The sequence below is a fragment of the Ipomoea triloba genome, chromosome 9 (assembly GCF_003576645.1).
Source record: "Ipomoea triloba cultivar NCNSP0323 chromosome 9, ASM357664v1".
In the NCBI taxonomy this organism is placed as follows: domain Eukaryota; kingdom Viridiplantae; phylum Streptophyta; class Magnoliopsida; order Solanales; family Convolvulaceae; genus Ipomoea; species Ipomoea triloba.
Window position 1 is genome coordinate 30,211,820 of NC_044924.1, and position 18,694 is coordinate 30,230,513.

Here is an 18,694-nt window from a genome sequence, read left to right on the forward strand (position 1 = left end):
TAGGTTTGACTAGGCTTTCGTCTGCTCTTTGATTCAGATGTGATAGTGACTTGGCAATGACTTGGAACAATCTTGTACAATTCTTTTAAAACTAAAATAAAGAATGGTTTTAAAAAAACATTGAACGGAGACAATTGTAGTTGTCCAGTCCGATGATAGCCATGGTTGTCTTCATGAATAAGGTCTAGATTTGGACTCCAAAACTTCCAAACGAGAAAGTTCAACAGAAGGTTGGCCTTGGTGAGTTTTAAGGAATGCTAATATGACTTTAGTGGCTACCCAGGCAATTCCATTTATATGTCTACATCTTTTATCTGCGTTTATCAAATTCTGTTCCCATTGAAAACGTAGCTGATAATATGGTGCAGATTATGCAATGCCATCACCATTACCAAAGATTCTGTGGTTTAGGGGAGGGGGTTTCTCCAAGAGGCTAATATTCAACCCAGAACTAATTAAGAAACCCTATTCAGGCATCCAACTAATATTCATACCAACCTCGTTGAAAGAAGATTACCTGATAACAACTAGTTCATTTACATTACAAACAGTGGCCTCTCGCGTAAGCAAAACGAAGAGCTGCCTGAAAATTGAAAACAAAGCAGTCAGTGCAAGATGTGAAAGTGTTCAGTTGAAATGTACACTGAAGCCTGTGTGTACCCTGGCCTTCTTTCAGATGTCGTCAAAGTACTTTTCTTCAGCATCATAATTTGCTTCTTTTATCCAATGATCATCCAAGGCTTCGTCCTCGTCAATTTTTGAGTAATCCAAGTTATCTTCGCCTAATAAAAATTTCTGTTGCATGATGTACGTGAACTGGTCCATTCGGTCTTGCATATCCTCCACGGACAAGCTCTCCATCTCAGCAGGTATTGCGGTTGCGTATGGGAGGTTGTTGCTGCCTTCAGGTTTATTTACGTGTATCTGGAGAGTTAAAGGAAGAAAATAATAAGAATAGGAATAACTACACTCCAATTTCTGGAAGAAAGCATCAAACCACAAATATGCAAGAAGCAAGAACTGATATAAATACTACAATCACATAGTCACAGAGAATAGAATATCCATATTTACAAATAACCTCCCAGAAGAAAGTGTAACTTAAAATACTGGAAACATGTAGAAAAGGGAAAGCTTGCATAGTTGCATTCTTCTTAAATGCTAAAATTTGTCCCTAAAGGTATGTATCTGGTTCAAAAGAACAAAAGGCATGTTCAGGAAGTGGAAGTAAAAAAAATGTTGGACATTGTAGAATGAACACACACGATTTAGAACTTATGCTCCAAGCAGGACAGTACTACAGCAATGCAAAATGCAACAATCTAAACTATCAGTCAATTGCTAGGACGCAGGATCGAGCTTGGCAACCACAGTGTGCGAATTACACTCAATGTGGTGGGCTCTTGGTGGGCACCGGGCAGTCAGGCAGTGGTCCTCCACCAAATAGGTGGCTGAGTCACGTGATTTATCACCTAGACAAATCCTTTCGGGCAGGGATGTAGGGCCCCGGGCGAGGGATTTCGCCTTCTGTGGGCAAGTTAATTGCTAGGAGAAGTAAATGGCAACAGCTCCAAAGGCAGCATTTATTCAAGAGAACTCAAATACTCAATATGCAGCAATTACCTCAGGTCCATTTGCCATGGTGTCCTTTGGATTTTGCTTTTCATCCTTCTCCCTTTCTTCTTCTTCTTCCAATTCCAATTCCTTCTCCTCATCTTTATCATCATCATCATCTTCTTCTTCTTCTTCTTCTTCTTCTTCTTCTTCTTCTTCTTCCTCCTCCTCCTCCTCCTCCTCCTCCTCCTCCTCCTCCTCCATATCCCTCCCAAACCCTATCCAATCACTTTGAGCCACGCCTCGTTTCTGCTGCTCATTCCTGATTTTCTCCACCAGCATCGCCTCCTCTGACCGCCTCATCAGTGTCTCTGACCATCGCTCCCCAGGCCTTGCCATGCTCCTCCCACTGGGATCCTGAAACTTCCCCACATACTCATGGTGCAAATAAGGCTCCCTTTCCCTCATTGCATCCTCCGAGAAGTATTGCCCGCCACTAATCAATTTGTCCAAATATGCCCGCCTCCGGTTCTTAATCTTCACTGATCTGGACTTCAATTCCTCCTGAGTGGGGCTAATCACACTAAGCAGATGATTTAAGTGCCAATTTATTTCATAATCATCCTTTAACACGTCAAATTCTTTAAGTTCCTCCGTTGTCAAAAGTGATCCATAGCGCTCTAAGTTCAAGCAAATCAACATAATAAGCAGACACAGTGAGGATCAGAAAACGGATACCTAACTCAGGCAATTTCTAATTCAGTACACCAAAGTTCAGAAGCAGATACAAACTTTTACAAAATTTAGAAATGAAAGCAGAATTCAGACACGGATGTGTTGAAGAATACCTAAGAAAAGGGGGACGTCGCGAGAGAGGAGGTCGAGGAGGAGGGACTTCCGGAGGGAAGGCGTGGCGGCCGACGACTGGACGGCGCGTGGGAAGTAAAGATTATCGAGCTGCGATAGTCTATCGGAAATCCTATCCATCGTTCCGCTGCTCAAAGCTTTCGCCATCTCCACCATCTCTGTCTCTATCACTGTCACCTTAGCATTCCATTGAGGGTTTGAGGAGGTAACATTTTCGTTTGAGTCGGTTCCTAATTTCGTTTTTTTTTTTTTTTTTTTGGCTGAAGGGCCCAATAATTCACATATTTGAGGTAAAATAATATTTAATTTGACACTCCCACGTGGATGATGGGAGTGAGTTCGAGTCTCAGTGGAGACAACTGTTGCTGTTGACTCGTTGTGCTTCAGTAGGTTGAGAAAGTAGCTATGAACAGATACTACATTGTAACAGAGTCAGTAGTACTCCAAAAAAAAATATTTAATTTGACACATTAATTTCCAAAAAAATTTCATTTGACATTTTTTCTAATTTTCTCTATGCTTTTGATGATTTGGCTTAAGATTAAAATGATGTGAAAAGTGATGTTTATTTATTGGCACAAGGGTCAAATAGACCCATTTACTAACACTGATTGTTCATCCAGCACCATGAATTAAAATATGATACATCTAAGTTATTATACTCCTAATTATTTTTCATCTAACATTTTTAGCGTATTTCTAACAAGTAACCCATCTAATTTGTTTACATGGAAAAATAAAATAATAAAAAATGATAACATGTTATTTATATGGATGTTTTGGATGATTTTACCCTACTTCATTAATGAAGAAAATGATTTCTTACAATGAAATAGGGTAGAAATCAAAGTTGTTATATAATGTTTTAATTACAGTGTATTGCACTACAGTGTATGTATAGTGGAGTATCCAAAGTTGTTTGGCAATGAAATTCCATGAAAATCGATATATGAAAATTAAATATAATAACTTAAGATATTGTATTGGGTAAATTTTATTATTTTTTTAAAAAATAATTAAATTTTCATATATCGATTTTCATGGAATCTCATTATCGAACGACACTGAATACCCCACTATACATACACAGTACACTGTAGTTGAAACTTTATATAGCAACTTTGATTTCTGCCTTATTTCATGGCAAGAAATCATCCAAAAATACAATATCTTAAGTTATTCAATTATCCAAAAATCCAAAAATATTAATTTATTTTTAAAATAAAATAAAATTTACCCAATACAATATCTTAAGTTATTATAAAAATAATTTAATTTTCATATATTGATTTCTATGAAATCTCATTGTCGAACGATAGTGAATACCCCGCTATACATACACTGTAGTTAAAACTTTATATAGCAATTTTGATTTCTACCCTATTTCACTGCAAGAAATTATTTTTTTCATTAATGAAATAGGGTAGAAATCATCCAAAACATCCCTATAAATAACATGTCATCATTTTTTCTAATTTTATTTTTCCATGTCATCATTTTTTCTAATTTTATTTTTCCATGTCATCAAATTAGATGGGTTACTTGTTAGAAATAGGCTAAAAATGCTAGCTGAAAAATAATTAGGAGTATAATGGCTTAGATGGACCATATTTTAATTCATGGTGCTACAGGAACAATCAATGATAGTACATGCAATGGGCCTATTTGACCCTTTTGCCTTATTTATTTTAAAGGAAAAATTGTAATTTATGTCCCTCAATAATATGTCAATTATCAATGTCATTCTTGAATTATTAGTGGTGTAAATATTGCCTCTCAATTTTCAAAGTGATACGTATATTGCCCCTCCCAAGTGTAAATGTTGTCCCTCAATTTTCAAAACGGTACATATTTTGTCCCTTCCGTACGGTATGAATCTCACTACCATAGACCTAATCCAACCGCCTCCCTATCCATCATCGCAGCTTTCACCCTCGTTGTATTCTTTTTGTTTTTGTTTTTTGTTTTGTTTCGTTTCGTTTTTTTTTAATCTGAAAAAAGCTCAAGCTTGAGATTTGGTAATTATACCACTTCCATAGGGAATTATTAACACCATCACTTTTGAAGTTTGAATTGAAATTGTTGGGTAGTTGAAGTTTAGATTAATATTTTGATGTGCATCCGTAAGTTATATGAAAAGCTAATTTGATGAAAAACTCAAGATCTGTCAAAAATATAAGCAAATAAATCTCTTTCAATAAAATATGGACAAATCGACTGCTCAAATTCGGCATCCATTAACACATCGTCCATAACATGAACAACAATATTTCCTCTCTTTAAATCCACCACCTCCGATCCAATCGAATTCCATTGACCTCCAATGAACCCTTCGAATCCTTCATAATTAACAAAATGAAATTAGACAACGAATCATAACTAATATCCTCCCCATCAACCACATTTTTGAATAAATAATCATCATTGGCAGGGCTGGAAGCCCCAACATGCGTGTAAGTACTGCATATGTATCATCCACATTCGCTTTTGCCAAACTGTTGTGGCGTATGAACAAATGGATTAACCAACAACAGTGTTGATAATTTGGTCTTTGTTTTCTTTGTGTTCTTGAGTAGCTAATAACCTAGAAGATTCATGGTGTCGTTTGTCACAAAAAACAAAAAACAAAAAAAAAAAATCAACAATGGGTGATTGGGGACAATTTGTGTTTGATTGGGTTTAAAAGTTAACAATGAAGGTGATAAATTACCAAGTCAGCAAAGTTATTCTTATTTAATTCCATGTCAACATTGTGGAAAACCTGAAAAAAATACTAAGTGAAAGAAATTTTGGGAGTTAATGTGTCAAATTAGATCTTATTTTAGTCTAATGTGTGAATTGAACACTCGTGAGTAGTAAATGAGCATATTTGACACTTCTATTTATATTAAAAAAAAAATTCCACTATTTCATTTTTTTCACTTTTATTTTGCAAATTTAAAAATTAAAATCCATCAAATATTTTAATACAACTAATGAATTTCCCCTGCAATAATTATTCAAAACACCTTTTATACATACATACATACATACATACATACATACATACATACATACATACATATATATATATATATATATATATATATATATATATATATCATGGTTGCAAAAATCGCGCGCCTAGGCGACGCTCGACCGCGTCGAGGAAGGCCGAAATCGGCATACTCCGCAGCTGGGCGCCTAGCTGGCCGACTAGCCCGCCTAGGTCGCCGACAGGCTGGGCAGTCTCTCTTCTTCTTTTTCTTTTTTTTTTTTTATAATAAATTATAAATCTTAAAAATTTAAACTATTAATGTTTAACTAATACTCTAATGGTCTAATAAGTAATAACTTAATAAAATAATAAGTACTACTTAATTTCACAAAAAAAAAAAAAACTAAATTAAACTAATATGTAATGCACTAATAATTAATAAATAATAACTAAGTCCCCCTCCTCTACAATAGGGCTCCTCTTATACTTGAGGTACAACGACTCTTTGTGACTTGTAACGATTGTTCAATGATGGTGAGCATTCAATGGTAATGGACCTGTTGATAATAACTCCTCTCCTCAAGTGTAACGGTGACTGTTTGACTCCTGAGTCCACTTGCCTGCTTGTAATCCAGATTAGTGCTGCTTGCTCAATTACTCTGTCACCAGCCCACCTACTCCCCAGTTTGTGAGTGTAGCCGAGTTAACTAGGGAGTAGTAATAGTGCAAAGGGAGTAGTAATAGTTTTTTTTTTTGGCCAACGTGGCAGCTGAGGCAGGGCCTTGGCAAAAAGTGGCTGAGGTCGGTCAAGAGTGGCCGAGGTCGGCCTCGGTCATGCCTCGACCCAGTTCCAATTTTTTTTTTTTGGCGTTTTGTGTGCGAGCTCACTTCGACGGACCGTAGGCCTGGTCGAAGGCCCGTTTTCCCGTCAGGTAGCTAGCGAGATCGGATCTCGTGCCGACCCTAAGGGACTAGAGTGTGGTGTTTTCGAAACCAAGCCTTCGGTTTGACCTAGAAAAACACCCTCCCGTCAGGTAGCTAGCGAGATCGGATCTCGTGCTGGCCCTAAGAGAATAGAGTGTGGTGTTTTTGTAACAAAGGCTTAAGCTTTACCCAGAAAACACCATCCCGTTAGGTAGCTAGCGAGATCGGATCTCGTGCTAGGCCTAAGGGAATAGAGTGTGGTGTTTTCGTAACAAAGCCTTAAGCTTTACCTTGAAAACACCCTCCCGTCAGGTAGCTAGCGAGATCGGATCTCGTGCCGGTCCTAAGGGAATATAGCTTTATTTTATTTGTACGGAATTAGTCATGACAGACCATGACCAGTAGGTACACTGAAAATTTTGGATGCCACTTGAGGAGGCAGACGCCCTGGACGAGGAGGTTGACCCCGTGGATGAGAAAGCGCCGCTGGAGAAGGAGGAGGCGACGCCGTTGGAGGAGGAGGAGGCGACGCCATGGATGAGGAGGCGATGTCGTGGATGAGGAGGCGCCGCTGGAGAAGGAGGAGGCGACGCCGTGGATGAGGAGGCGACGCCGCTGGAGGAGGAGGAGGCGATGCCGTGGATGAGGAGGCGATGCCATGGATGAGGAGGCGACGCTGTGGATGAGAAGGCGTCGCTAGAGAAGGAGGAGGCGACGCCATGGATGAGGAAGCGTCGCTGGAGAAGGATGAGGGGATGCCGTGGATGAGGAGGTGACGCCGCTTGGGGAGGCGACCCCCCTTGAGGAGGCGGACGCCCTGCCATGGAAGGCACCGGGGCGACCTTCTTTTGTAATATGTAGAGCTGTGCCTGAGATTTGGCCTCAACTCTCAACAAGAGCACCAATGACGGTAAGTATAAGTTACCGGGATATATTATTAATCTCCATGTAATCAAGAGTACAATAGTTCTAATACAATTATAGTGTTTGAGGACAGTGGTGTTGTGTGTTAGAAACCAAGTCCCCCCTCTTCTACAACATGGCTCCTTTTATACTTGAGGTATAACGACTCTTTGTGACTTGTAACGGTTGTTCAATGATGGTGAGCATTTAATGATAGTGGAGCTGTTGATAATAACTCCTCTCCTCAAGTGTAACGGGTGACCGTTTGACTCTTGAGTCCACTTGCCTGCTTGTAATTCGGGTTAGTGCTGCTTGCCCAGTTACTCTGTCACTAGCCTTAAGGTACGGTCTTAGGCACTTTGCGTTAGTACTACAAAAAAGATGGTCCGCGAAGGTCTGCGGGCCAGACCCTATTATATATATATATATATATATATATATATATATATATATATATATATATATATATATATATATTCATGTGTACACAGTATACATGCCGGACTTAATGGACCTGCCCACAAAATCCCGTAAGAAATTAAGCCCATAGTGGAGTGGGCCTAATGGGCCGACCCGGCCCACGTTGATAGTACTACTTTGTGTATAACCTTGAAGTTATGTCATTTTAAAATTAAAATATGTTACATTTAAGATTAGTAGGGAATACTGGAAGTTGTACGTTTTATAGTGGAAGATTAAATTTGATCTTAGTTTTTTAAATTTTAAACCACTTTATGTAAGGTATTTAGCTTTTTTTTTTTTTTTTTTTTTTTTTTTTTTTTTTTTTTTTTTTTTTTTACTACATAAGATCGTTCTAATCTCGGGGATGTAATACACATAACAATATAAAATAAAGTGAATAAAGACAATAATAAGAAATAAAATCTTCCATCTTTTATTATTCACCATCCAATCTAATATGCACCAAATGACAAATGTATACATTTCCAATATAATTATAAGTTTATAAAGGAGGAAGATATATTACCATAACATAATTTCTCTAATAATGTCCATTTCTTTTTTTTTTTTTTTTTTGGACTTAGGCAAAAGCATTTAACTATATTAAACAGCAGTATTAACTATTAATGATAACGAATTGATTGTTTCGAGTCGAAAGTTGTAAAAAATTTCGTAATAATTTTTGCTATTACTCTACTAATGTTTGGAATTGATAATCCTATCATCCCATGCACTTACCACAAACGACAATCGTCATTTTCTTAGTCTTGCACCTAATCATGTCCAAGTGTCCAACTGATCGACCTTGACTTTTGAATTTTGATGGCCTTCTGTCTTTTGAAAGGTATTGTATGATATTGTTATAAAATTTTTAATAAATTGAATATGAAATAATATGTTAAAATTTAAAATTTCAATCGACTATAAAGGTTTTTATTATTATTATTATTATTATTATTATTATTATTATTATTATTATTATTATTATAGCATTGAGTATTTCTATCAGTATAAGGTTAAGGCATTAAGGGTTTTGGTAAATAGTTGTTAGCTGATTGGGTTAGTGTGTTTGACTAGTTGATAGCATTAACTGATTGTAGAAAAATGTTTGGTAAATTAGATGTTAGCTGATAACTGATTACATGCAAAACGATTTTCTCAAAAAGCTGATAAAAAAACTGCTTTGAGCAACTTTTTGAATTTTAGCATTTTGGAGCAATAAGATGTTACGAAAAACTAATTAATCATACAATCATATTAATTGTTTAACCAAGTCAAACAGCTAATAATGTGACCAAATAAGCCAAAATTGACTAATAAGCTAACTATGTTATCAAAAGGGGTCCTAGTAACCCGGCCTTATAGAGTTTGACGTACTTTTACTCTGAAATAGTTTGATTCAAATTAAAATTTTTAATATGACATGCCCCTACAAACTAAGAGTCACTCATTCGATGTTATAGTCGCACGATAAGGTTTCTAATATATGTTTTTTTACATAATTTAAAAAAAAAGATTGGAATATATATCATGAGAAGCTAATGAGGTAATTAATGAAAGTTGAACTCAAATGATTAATTACATGATAATTGATATAAATAGTATAGAGGAATATTTGTATTTGAAGTTGAACTCAAATGATTAATTACATGATAATTGATATAAATAGTATAGAGGAATATTTGTATTTGATACTCATATCACTAGCTAACAAATTCATCAAATTATTAGATCATCACAATCCCCAATGCTGATTCATTATGGTGACCATTTCATTGCCTCCAACTTGACGAGGTTGCCATGGTCAACGCAACATAAGGACCACATGTTAATCACTAAAGGAAACAAGATAAGCTGTAAAGCACATTCATGCAAGTAAAGTAAAACCCTAGCTAGGGATGACCATAAACTACCATTTCAATCTCTTGATTTTCTATATCTACCTGCTGATGATGCTCCTCAATAATGGCTCTTCCATTATTAGGACTTAAACTTGCAGCCCCAAGGGTGGTTGTGCATGTAATAAAGAACGTGGGAATCGTTCGCAACGATTGCTTAACAATGGAGAGAAGAGAATGCAACCATGGAGATATGCACAGGCAAATAAGGTAAACATACCAAAATAATGGTGGTGGGAAAAGGTAGGACGAGAAGAGCCCGAGCGCGAGAGGGAGGGAGAAGTAGAAATCCCCAAACTGGACTTGCAATGGAGCTGCCATTACCATGAGGGAGAGAGGGAGCTTGATGGAGGCTACAAGGACTAAAATGGAAAGTGCAACTAGTAGTGCCATCTTCATCATGGGATGTTCATCCCAATTATCCCAAAACCCCCCTTTTGGATTGAGGGTTATGTAAAGGATGGAATTCACAATTGGAGGAATTGCAAACCTCAAATCTATGCTACAATGCATCTTTGTTGTGTATGTGTGCAAGAAATTAATTAATTCAATCAATTGTATATATGCAAATATATATGTTCAAACACATGCATAAATATATATAGATACTATATATGATATAAGATAAATTTTATCTCACGTCATTATTTAATAGAACTTTTAAACCAGTCACAAGAAAAGTAACTCTAGAACTTGCTAAGAAATCTTCACGATTATGGAGTTGACTAAAAAGTGCTACACATAGTAAAATCAACCATTATTGTAATAAAAATGTCATTACCATTAAAGTTTTCTAGATAAAGATACTAATATGTATATATATATATATATATGCCACTATTCAAGTGAGTCTACCATTTCTCATGAGTCTGTGTGGACAGATATGGGTCACTAAAAGCTAGAGATCAATGATCTATATATAAAATTCAATTAACAACAACTACCCAACTGTGCAACTATGCACTTCATTAAACAAAACAAAAAAAAAAGGAGAAAATCTAAGCCATTGATATTTAGCTTTTAATGACCCAGATTTATTCACACGAACTCATCGAAAAGGGTGGACTCATTTGATCATTAGTGTATGTATGTATATATATATATATATATATATATATATATATATATATTATATTATTTGTTTCTTCTTAATTGGAGATAAGAGATCCAATGCATCTATTCCATTAAGGTTCTGAATGTGTTAGGCCCACATGATTGGCTGAAACAAGGCAAAGTAACTAAGGCTACCACTTCCCACCAACGTTTGACACAACTTATTAGGGAGATCGACACAATAAGTACTAACATATAATGTTGGGATTGTTTTTCATTGTTTTATTTTTAGTATTTTAGGAAAGGCCTAAACTCTTTGCTAGGCCGCCATGCATGCATTCCAACACGTACAGATGATGAGATCGCCTCAAAGGCATCCATATACGACCATATATACTAAACCATTACGGTGGACATTTTAATTAACTCTGATTTAACGTAGAGTTAAATATAATAAATGTTGAATTAAATAGTTTTTCTTTGTTTTCAAAAAAAAATAGTTTTTCTTTTTAATTAAGAGCCCATTTGAAAATTTAAAAAAAAAATAATTTGTGATAAATTGACTTATTTTTTAGAAAATATTTTTATTTTCTAGTGTTCTGAAAAAGTCAAAAACAGTTGTTTTTAGTTGGCTAAAATTTAGAAAATTGCACTTGGATTTTTTTTTTCTGTTCATGAACATAAACTATTACAAAATTACTCCGTATTTATTATAAAATACTAATAATTTTAATGATGATAATAATTATAATTTATATTAAAATAAAAGTTATAAATTAAAATTTATAATAGTTATAAAGATAAACAATAACAATAATAAAAATGTGTAAATAAATAATTTTAAGGGGAACTTATTATAATAAAAATAAATACATAAATTGATAAATATAATAACTTTGAAGTAAAAAAATTAGAAAAAAAAATGTACTTTTTAATTTTTTGGGGTTAGCTATAAGCGAAATTAGACTAAGATTTTTATTGCTTGGTTTGTCCCGACCCTACCCGTATTTAATTATGCATTGATAAATGTAATAATAAATCTTGTTGAGACCATTTTATATAAGGTGTGTAATACTTTTTAACTATAATGTAATACTTTTTTTTATAGATGCATAAAAAAATTGCATTTTAGCTAAAAAAAAATATTACACGTTTCATTTGAGATGATCTTACACAAGATTTTTATAAACGTAATAACTTTAAACTAAAAGATCGGAATTGAAGAAAAAAAACTTAATTTTATGGGTTGTGGGCAGGACTAATATTTTTATTGTTTGGTCCAGTATAGCTCGACTATCCAATTCAAATAATAACCAAACAGATGATGAACCAACTCATCCGTTTTACACCATTCAGAGCGAAATAATAGAATTGAGTGTGAAAGAGATTCCAAAAATATCTTTAGAGTAAAAATCTTGAAAAATATTTTTTGTCAAAATAATTCATTTTTTCTATTTTTTTTATTGAATTTATTTTCCTTTGATAATTAAATACTGAAAAATTTTAAACATGGCCGGCTGTCAAAAGTCATTATTTTTCAAATTTTTATATTTAACCTAAGTCAATAAAGAATGCAATCCAACTATACTCATAATTGTGAAACCATAATTCTTAGTGATGGGACATCTTTGAGGTCTCATCAACATTCAACAATATAATTCTCTTGTAAGTTGGAAAATTTTGGAGGACGGTGCAAAAACGACACCATATACATACACATCCTATTTTTAAGTGAGTCAGGTGATAAAGATTGGCAATATATAACGGTGATAAAGGAGTTCAATTCTTTTTAAATAATTAAGATTATGAATTTGACAGGGACAAAGCATGCTTCCTTGGGTCTTTTCAACCAATCAAGATTAGTGATGATATAACGAATTGGAGTTTTCAATACGCCCATCAATATAATCGAAGGATTTGATGATAAAAACCGCAAAGGAAGTTGGCGGTGGAAACAAAAGGGAGTCGATCCTGCTATACAAGGGTGTTCATGTCCTGTTCTAACGGATAGTTCAGTTGGTTCTCGAGTGATAAATTACACTTAATGACGTAAGATTAAATTTTGATAATCACAGTGTTAGAATTTCATGCTCTACTCCTCATAAATATTAGGTGAGGGTTTTTAATTACCTTTTGCACTTAAGGGTGCTCATGTTCTTGGCCTTTAGTATGTATTGGATTGAGAATGAGGCTAATTGTATAGGTGGATTCCTTAGTTGAGTAGATACATATGTATCTTGTAGGCTTTTGAGAGAGTGGAAGAGATATCAGGACACATTTGTTGAAATATTTATTCAAAGAAAAATTCCTCAAAAAAGAAAAATCAATGACAGAATAAGATACAATTCAACGCGTGTATTAGGTATACACTTTTTTTGAAGTTAATGTTTTCTCTTAGGAGATTTAAATGGTTAGAATAAATTGTAGGAAAGAATTGGCTTAGAGAAGCCTCTAAATGTTATATTGAGTGTTGAATGGATCCCCTTTGTGCTGAAGGGTTAGGGCCTTTATATAGGTGCAAACCTTGACCCTTCAGTAATAAAATATTTGCTAAAGGTCATTCTACTCTGGTCCGATACCGAGCAGATGCATAAAACGTATAGGAAAATATACCGAAGAATAATCCCTATCAATAATACATCGACTAATGCTAGAAGTTTAGAAACGATGTAGGTAGATATTTTTTGGAATAATAGTATTCAACAAGACAACTAATTTGAATTAACATTCAAATTGTAACCTTTTATTTAATATGAAATTAACACCAGAGGTTACTGAATGAAATTAAATTAAATTGGAATTAAAACTATGTAAATTCTGAAATAATTGACGTGAACTAATCGACCCACTTAATTTTAGCAGACATCGCAAGTAGCATAGAGACTTTAAAACATTAGATAGGTCTCAATTCGCTAGAGAGGCGAAATGAAAGATGTTATATTTCAATAGAGATTACTATTGAAAAGGGAAGTACGTCTAGAATACTTCAACTTGAGAAGAGATCAAAAGTCTCCATTGGTATAGATAAGTTCAGTAGACATATCGTCTAGCAGATATATTAGCTCGGTAGACACAGTTTATTTGGTAGTCATTGGTAGACATAGTCTATTGTTTAGTCAAGTAGAGTTGGAAAATTAATTCGAAAATAAATTGGCAAAACTTTAACTTATCTATGTTGTTAATTTTCAAATAAACATAGCTTGCAGAGCTTTATTTTTTTTTTTTTTTTTTTTATTTTTCATGATTTGCCCCTACACAGGAGAGAGAGTTTTTTTTAGCAACACACTTCAAGCCCCTTAAACGTTGTAATACATTTATACTAATCTAGATCCATATCTTTTTCTAAGTATAAGACAAAGGTTACTCAAAAACCTTTCTAAGCTCAATTTTTCTAACTATATATGTATATTTTGAAAATCAATTTTCTAATTAATCAAATATCTATTCTGTGTGTATAAATAAATGAAATCCATCAATTCAAATATATGAATTCATATTCACTTTGATCTCGACTCAAATCAGAAGTGGATGATCCCACTCAAAACGTTGCCTTAAAATGACCACTCACGAGTCACTTTTGCTAATTTTTCTAATAATCTCCAAAATGAATAGAAATTGATTTTGGGGACAAAAAGACACAACAATATTCAATGAACAATTTGGGGTGTGTTTGGTTCATGGGTTTACACGTTAGGAATGAGAATCAAAATCATAGTTAGTGTTTGGTTGACAACTTTTTAAATCACAACTATGAGTTTTGATTACCCATTCAATTAAATATTCCATTCCCTAAATAAAAAAGGTATCATCCCATTTTATTGGTATTCTAATTTTTAACTTTGGATTAGTACTTTTAGATTTTTTTTTTTTTGATTTTTTTTGTTCATATTAATGCTTTGGATGTCATTATATTAGGACCAACTAGTATTTTCACCCGTGTGATACACGGAATCGATTTGCTATAATATTTCAAGAATATTTAGATTGATATATATATATATATATATATATATATATATATATATATATATATATATATATATATGTGAATTATAACATCAAATATTATATAATGCAATTGAAAAGATGTTTGGATTAATTATGTCTTATATTATCCTTGCTTGAATTCGACCAAATAATTGTTGAATTAATAGCTAATGTGTAGATGTAAGCATCCGGTCCTGAAACTTTGGGGATTTTATATAGAGTTAATTCCAGAAATAGTCCTTCGACTATTGACTTTTACCAATTTTTGTCCTCGACTTTTAATTTTACCAAAGTTGGTCCCTTAACTATTGATTTTGTACCAATTTTTGTCCTTCTATTAAATCTATGTTAAATAGGTGTTAAAATTGAGGGCAAAAATGTAAAACCAAATATTTTAACCTTTCTTCTTCACTTTGTTCCCCTCCTAGTGGTGCCCTTTTCTACCATTTTTGCTATCAAATAATAATAATAAAAACACCTAATACAACAATAAAATATACAATAACACTCCACATCCCGATAGAGAATTTACAAAAAAAAAAAAAATTATTACGGAGTATATATTACATTGTAGTAAATCAAAAATAAAAATAAAAAAAATACAGAATTTTTTTTTTTGATTACATGAAACAATTTAAAATAAAATGTAAAAAATAAATATATTGACTCACATTGTTCCCTATATAATCTTGCAATGGAGGAGTGGAAACAAAGTGAAGAAGAAAGGTTAAAATATTTAGTTTTACATTTTTGCCCTCAATTTTAACATAGATTTAACAAAAGGACCAAAATTGGTACAAAATCAATAGTTAAGGGACCAACTTTGGTAAAATTAAAAGTCGAGGACAAAAATTAGTAAAAGTCAATAGTCGAAGGACTATTTTTGGATAACTTGGGCATGCAAATGCACTCTTTGATATTTAAGATCTGCGTTTCTCAATTTGAGAAACCCTAGTCCGAATTTGGTCCAGTACTCGGAATACGGATGCGTGTATACCCTTTAATTTCTCTGTCTTTTTCACCAATTTGAGAACACATGCACGAGTTATCAAATAATTGAATTTCTCAATTTGAGAAACCCTTGTCTGGTTTCTCAAACTGAAAAATTCTAAACTGGATTTCTCAGTATGAGAAAACCTAAGTATGAATTTGGTCCAATCCTTGGAATACGATGCGTCTATACCCTTTAATTTTTCTGTCATTTTTTCCAATTTGAGAACACATGCTGATAGCGTAAACTGTCCCGGGATTACGGTTACGCTACGAATACGTATGTTGCAAGTGGATGGAGAAAAAGGGGCGCTCGGCGAGTCAGTCGGTCGGTCTATGGGTGACGACTGAGCGGTCCGAGGCTACGAGTTGCAATGGCGAATGGTAATCTATTGAATGGTATTGCAATATTAAGTGGATCGCGCGAGGCGATCGTTACAGGTGTTCTAACTATTACAAACGACTGGTAGTGTTCTGAAGTGCTTGTGAGTATTGAATGTAGAACTCAATCTGAGATGCCTCCCCAGTGAAGGAGGGAGACCCCCTATTTATACTAGTTGAAGGCGGTCTTGAGCATTTAATGAGCTGCTGCAGGTGGCTTGACGTGGCTCCTTCCCACTGGCTCGGTCAGACGGTCGATCTACAGCTACGTGTAGACCAGCTGCTCGAGGTATCAGCACCGCCATCTCTGCAAGTTGTCAAGCGCCGCACTGCGGATCAAGTGGGTTCTGATGTTACTTGTAGTGTAAGTCAAGATTTCGGCTTGCAGGTTGCGTCACTTTGTTGACTGACCGGTCATCTTTCGGTAGATCGGTCGGGTGTGTTTCTGTCGGGGCGACTCCAAGGGCGATCCGAGAGCATTTTGTCACGAGGCCTATCGGTACAAGCAAAACGGTTGATCACAAGTGATTTATCCCAGTCGGGTTGATGACTATGACGGACCAGCCAGTTGGCGATTGTCGGATCGAGTGATACTTGGCGGACCGGCACAACAGGTAATCTTTGTACATATTTATCCATCACATGCGTTGGTTATCAGATAATTGAATCCATGTTTGTGTTTCTCAATTTGAGTAACCCTAGTTTGGTTTCTCAAACTGAAAAATTCAAACTGGATTTTTCAGTATGAGAAAATCAAGTCTGGAGTTCTTAAGTATATAAATAATAACGAAAATAATGAATCAAACAGTATATAATGAGATTTAATTTTGGCTCTAACCTAATTGATATGTGGTGGTTTGTTTCTTCCTGCCCCTTAGAATTGTTAATTCTGTGAGTTTGCTCATTATGTTGTTTATGTGAATTGTGAAAAAATGATGCTCACTACAAAATTGAAAGCTCATAGTTACTTAATAGTTAAGTAATAGTTAATTAGAGGAGTAATTCAAATTTGATTAAAAGCCTAAGAATGAATGTCATGGCCCAATTTATGTGGTCAGTGGCCTAAAGAAAAACATAGTATTTATACCGCAATCTTAATTTGCCCAACCTCCACAGTGCTCAATTTTAGGTATTGTAGAACGTTCAACTACTTGTTATGATATGCATTGTCTACATTCTATAATGGAACAATGATATGCATTGTTTATTTTAATGCGAGCAATTTAGTTTGCAAGTTTGAGTACTGTATAACACTCAACTATTTTTTTTCCCTAATACGAAATTAAAGGACAAATCATTATAAGTAAAAAACGAACTATTTAGTGAAGATATGTAGTTTTAAACCATTTGCAAAGGTCTGGCCGGCAATGCAAAAGTGTAGATTAGAGATGTGACTTTATTATTTATTAGTTATAAATAAATAAATAGTATAGAGTGACCTTTATACTTATAATGTTGCAGAAGACACTCGGCGCTAGTCGGACGCTCGGGGGCACCTAGCGCCTAGAGCACATAGGCGGTGTCTAGGCGCCGCGTAGGAGGTCGAGTAATCCAAGTATAACGTCTCCACTTTTTTCAATCGAGACTTAGAGTTGTTAGACTATTATAATCCCCCTAACTAGTTAACTGCATGCATATGTTAGATGGTTAGTTGAGTACATAGCTGCAATAATATAAAAGAGGAGTAGTTGAGCAGACAAAAAAAATACTCGCCCGAGTTGAGTGCCGACTTGGTCGAGTTAGGCGCTAGCTCGGCCATGTTAGATGCTCAACTCGACTAAGTTAAGCACCCAACTCGACGACTAGTCCGCCGATTAACTAAAAATCACCTAGGATTGAAATCGCCTCAGCCTAAGCAGCCCGCTATGTCCATTTTTACAAGACTAATACTTATACGAGTTACATACACACATCAATAACAAATTCATCAAATTTATTAGTGTGCTATGTTCTTCACAGCCCCCAATGCAGATTCATTATGGTAATTAAATTTTAAGTCAAAATCATTTCATTGCCTCCGACTTGACGACCTTGCAGTGGACAACGCAACATATATGAGGAACATATAGGCATATAGTGATCAAAAATTGCTTTTACTTTTGCGTAAAGCTGGTACGGTTGATATTGTTTAATATTATATATTATATTCTCCCCTTTTAAGAAAAAATGGCATACAATTCCGTGCTACTTATGATTATTCTCTCCCTTATTTTCACTCCCATTTTAATTATTCATAAAATCAATCAATTTTATCAAAAAGTTTGCGCACTAATTAAATATTAAAGAAAATGTTTGTTAGATTAACAGGAATAAAAAACAATAATAATGACAGAAAGATAAAAGAATAAAAAATTTACGTGATTCGACAATATGTCTACATTTACTGGAGTGGAACTACTCTTTAATTCATAGTGACGGTGAAAGTGGTGATTCAATACCTAGAAATACAACCAATGTATTTAAAGACATCTAATCCCTGTAGAATGAGGCTAACTCAATCTGTTCCACTCCTATTGTTTATATGAGACAGCCTCATATTTCTGATCCCTATATGAGACACTCAACATTGTTTAATGCAATAATGATAGGTAAAAAACATTGAGGGTAAGAAGACATTTTAAATGGGCAACCCAACTAAGTTGGTCAGGTTGTTGGTTTAGTAAACACAATGTTTGGTTTGAGCCCGTCAGCTATAGAC

The 18,694-nt window shown here is 34.6% G+C and overlaps 1 protein-coding gene across 2 annotated transcripts; it reads right to left on the bottom strand.

Moving 5' to 3' along the window:
• Nucleotides 1-319: 319 nt before the first annotated feature.
• Nucleotides 320-2,659, bottom strand: LOC116028393 (cilia- and flagella-associated protein 251). 2 transcript variants are annotated; one of them, XM_031270105.1, is made up of 4 exons: nucleotides 2,403-2,659; nucleotides 1,624-2,234; nucleotides 661-924; nucleotides 320-583 (listed from the first exon to the last, which is right to left on the bottom strand). In XM_031270105.1, the coding sequence occupies exons 1-3, from the start codon at nucleotides 2,575-2,577 to the stop codon at nucleotides 673-675; spliced, it is 1,038 nt and encodes a 345-aa protein (XP_031125965.1). In that variant the 5' UTR covers nucleotides 2,578-2,659; the 3' UTR covers nucleotides 320-583; nucleotides 661-672. The 2 variants fall into 2 exon arrangements, with proteins under 2 accessions (XP_031125965.1, XP_031125963.1); XM_031270103.1 differs by having other exon boundaries at nucleotides 320-924.
• Between the last annotated feature and the right edge of the window lie 16,035 nt (nucleotides 2,660-18,694).

Excerpts from the sequence above, each read along its gene's own strand:
- LOC116028393 (XM_031270105.1), bottom strand. The coding sequence starts at position 2,577 with ATGGTGGAGATGGCGAAAGCTTTGAGCAGCGGAACGATGGATAGGATT. Across the intron at positions 2,235-2,402 it reads CGACGTCCCCCTTTTCTTAG|AGCGCTATGGATCACTTTTG; the intron begins GTATTCTTCAAC and ends GCTTGAACTTAG. Across the intron at positions 925-1,623 it reads CCATGGCAAATGGACCTGAG|ATACACGTAAATAAACCTGA; the intron begins GTAATTGCTGCA and ends TTAACTCTCCAG.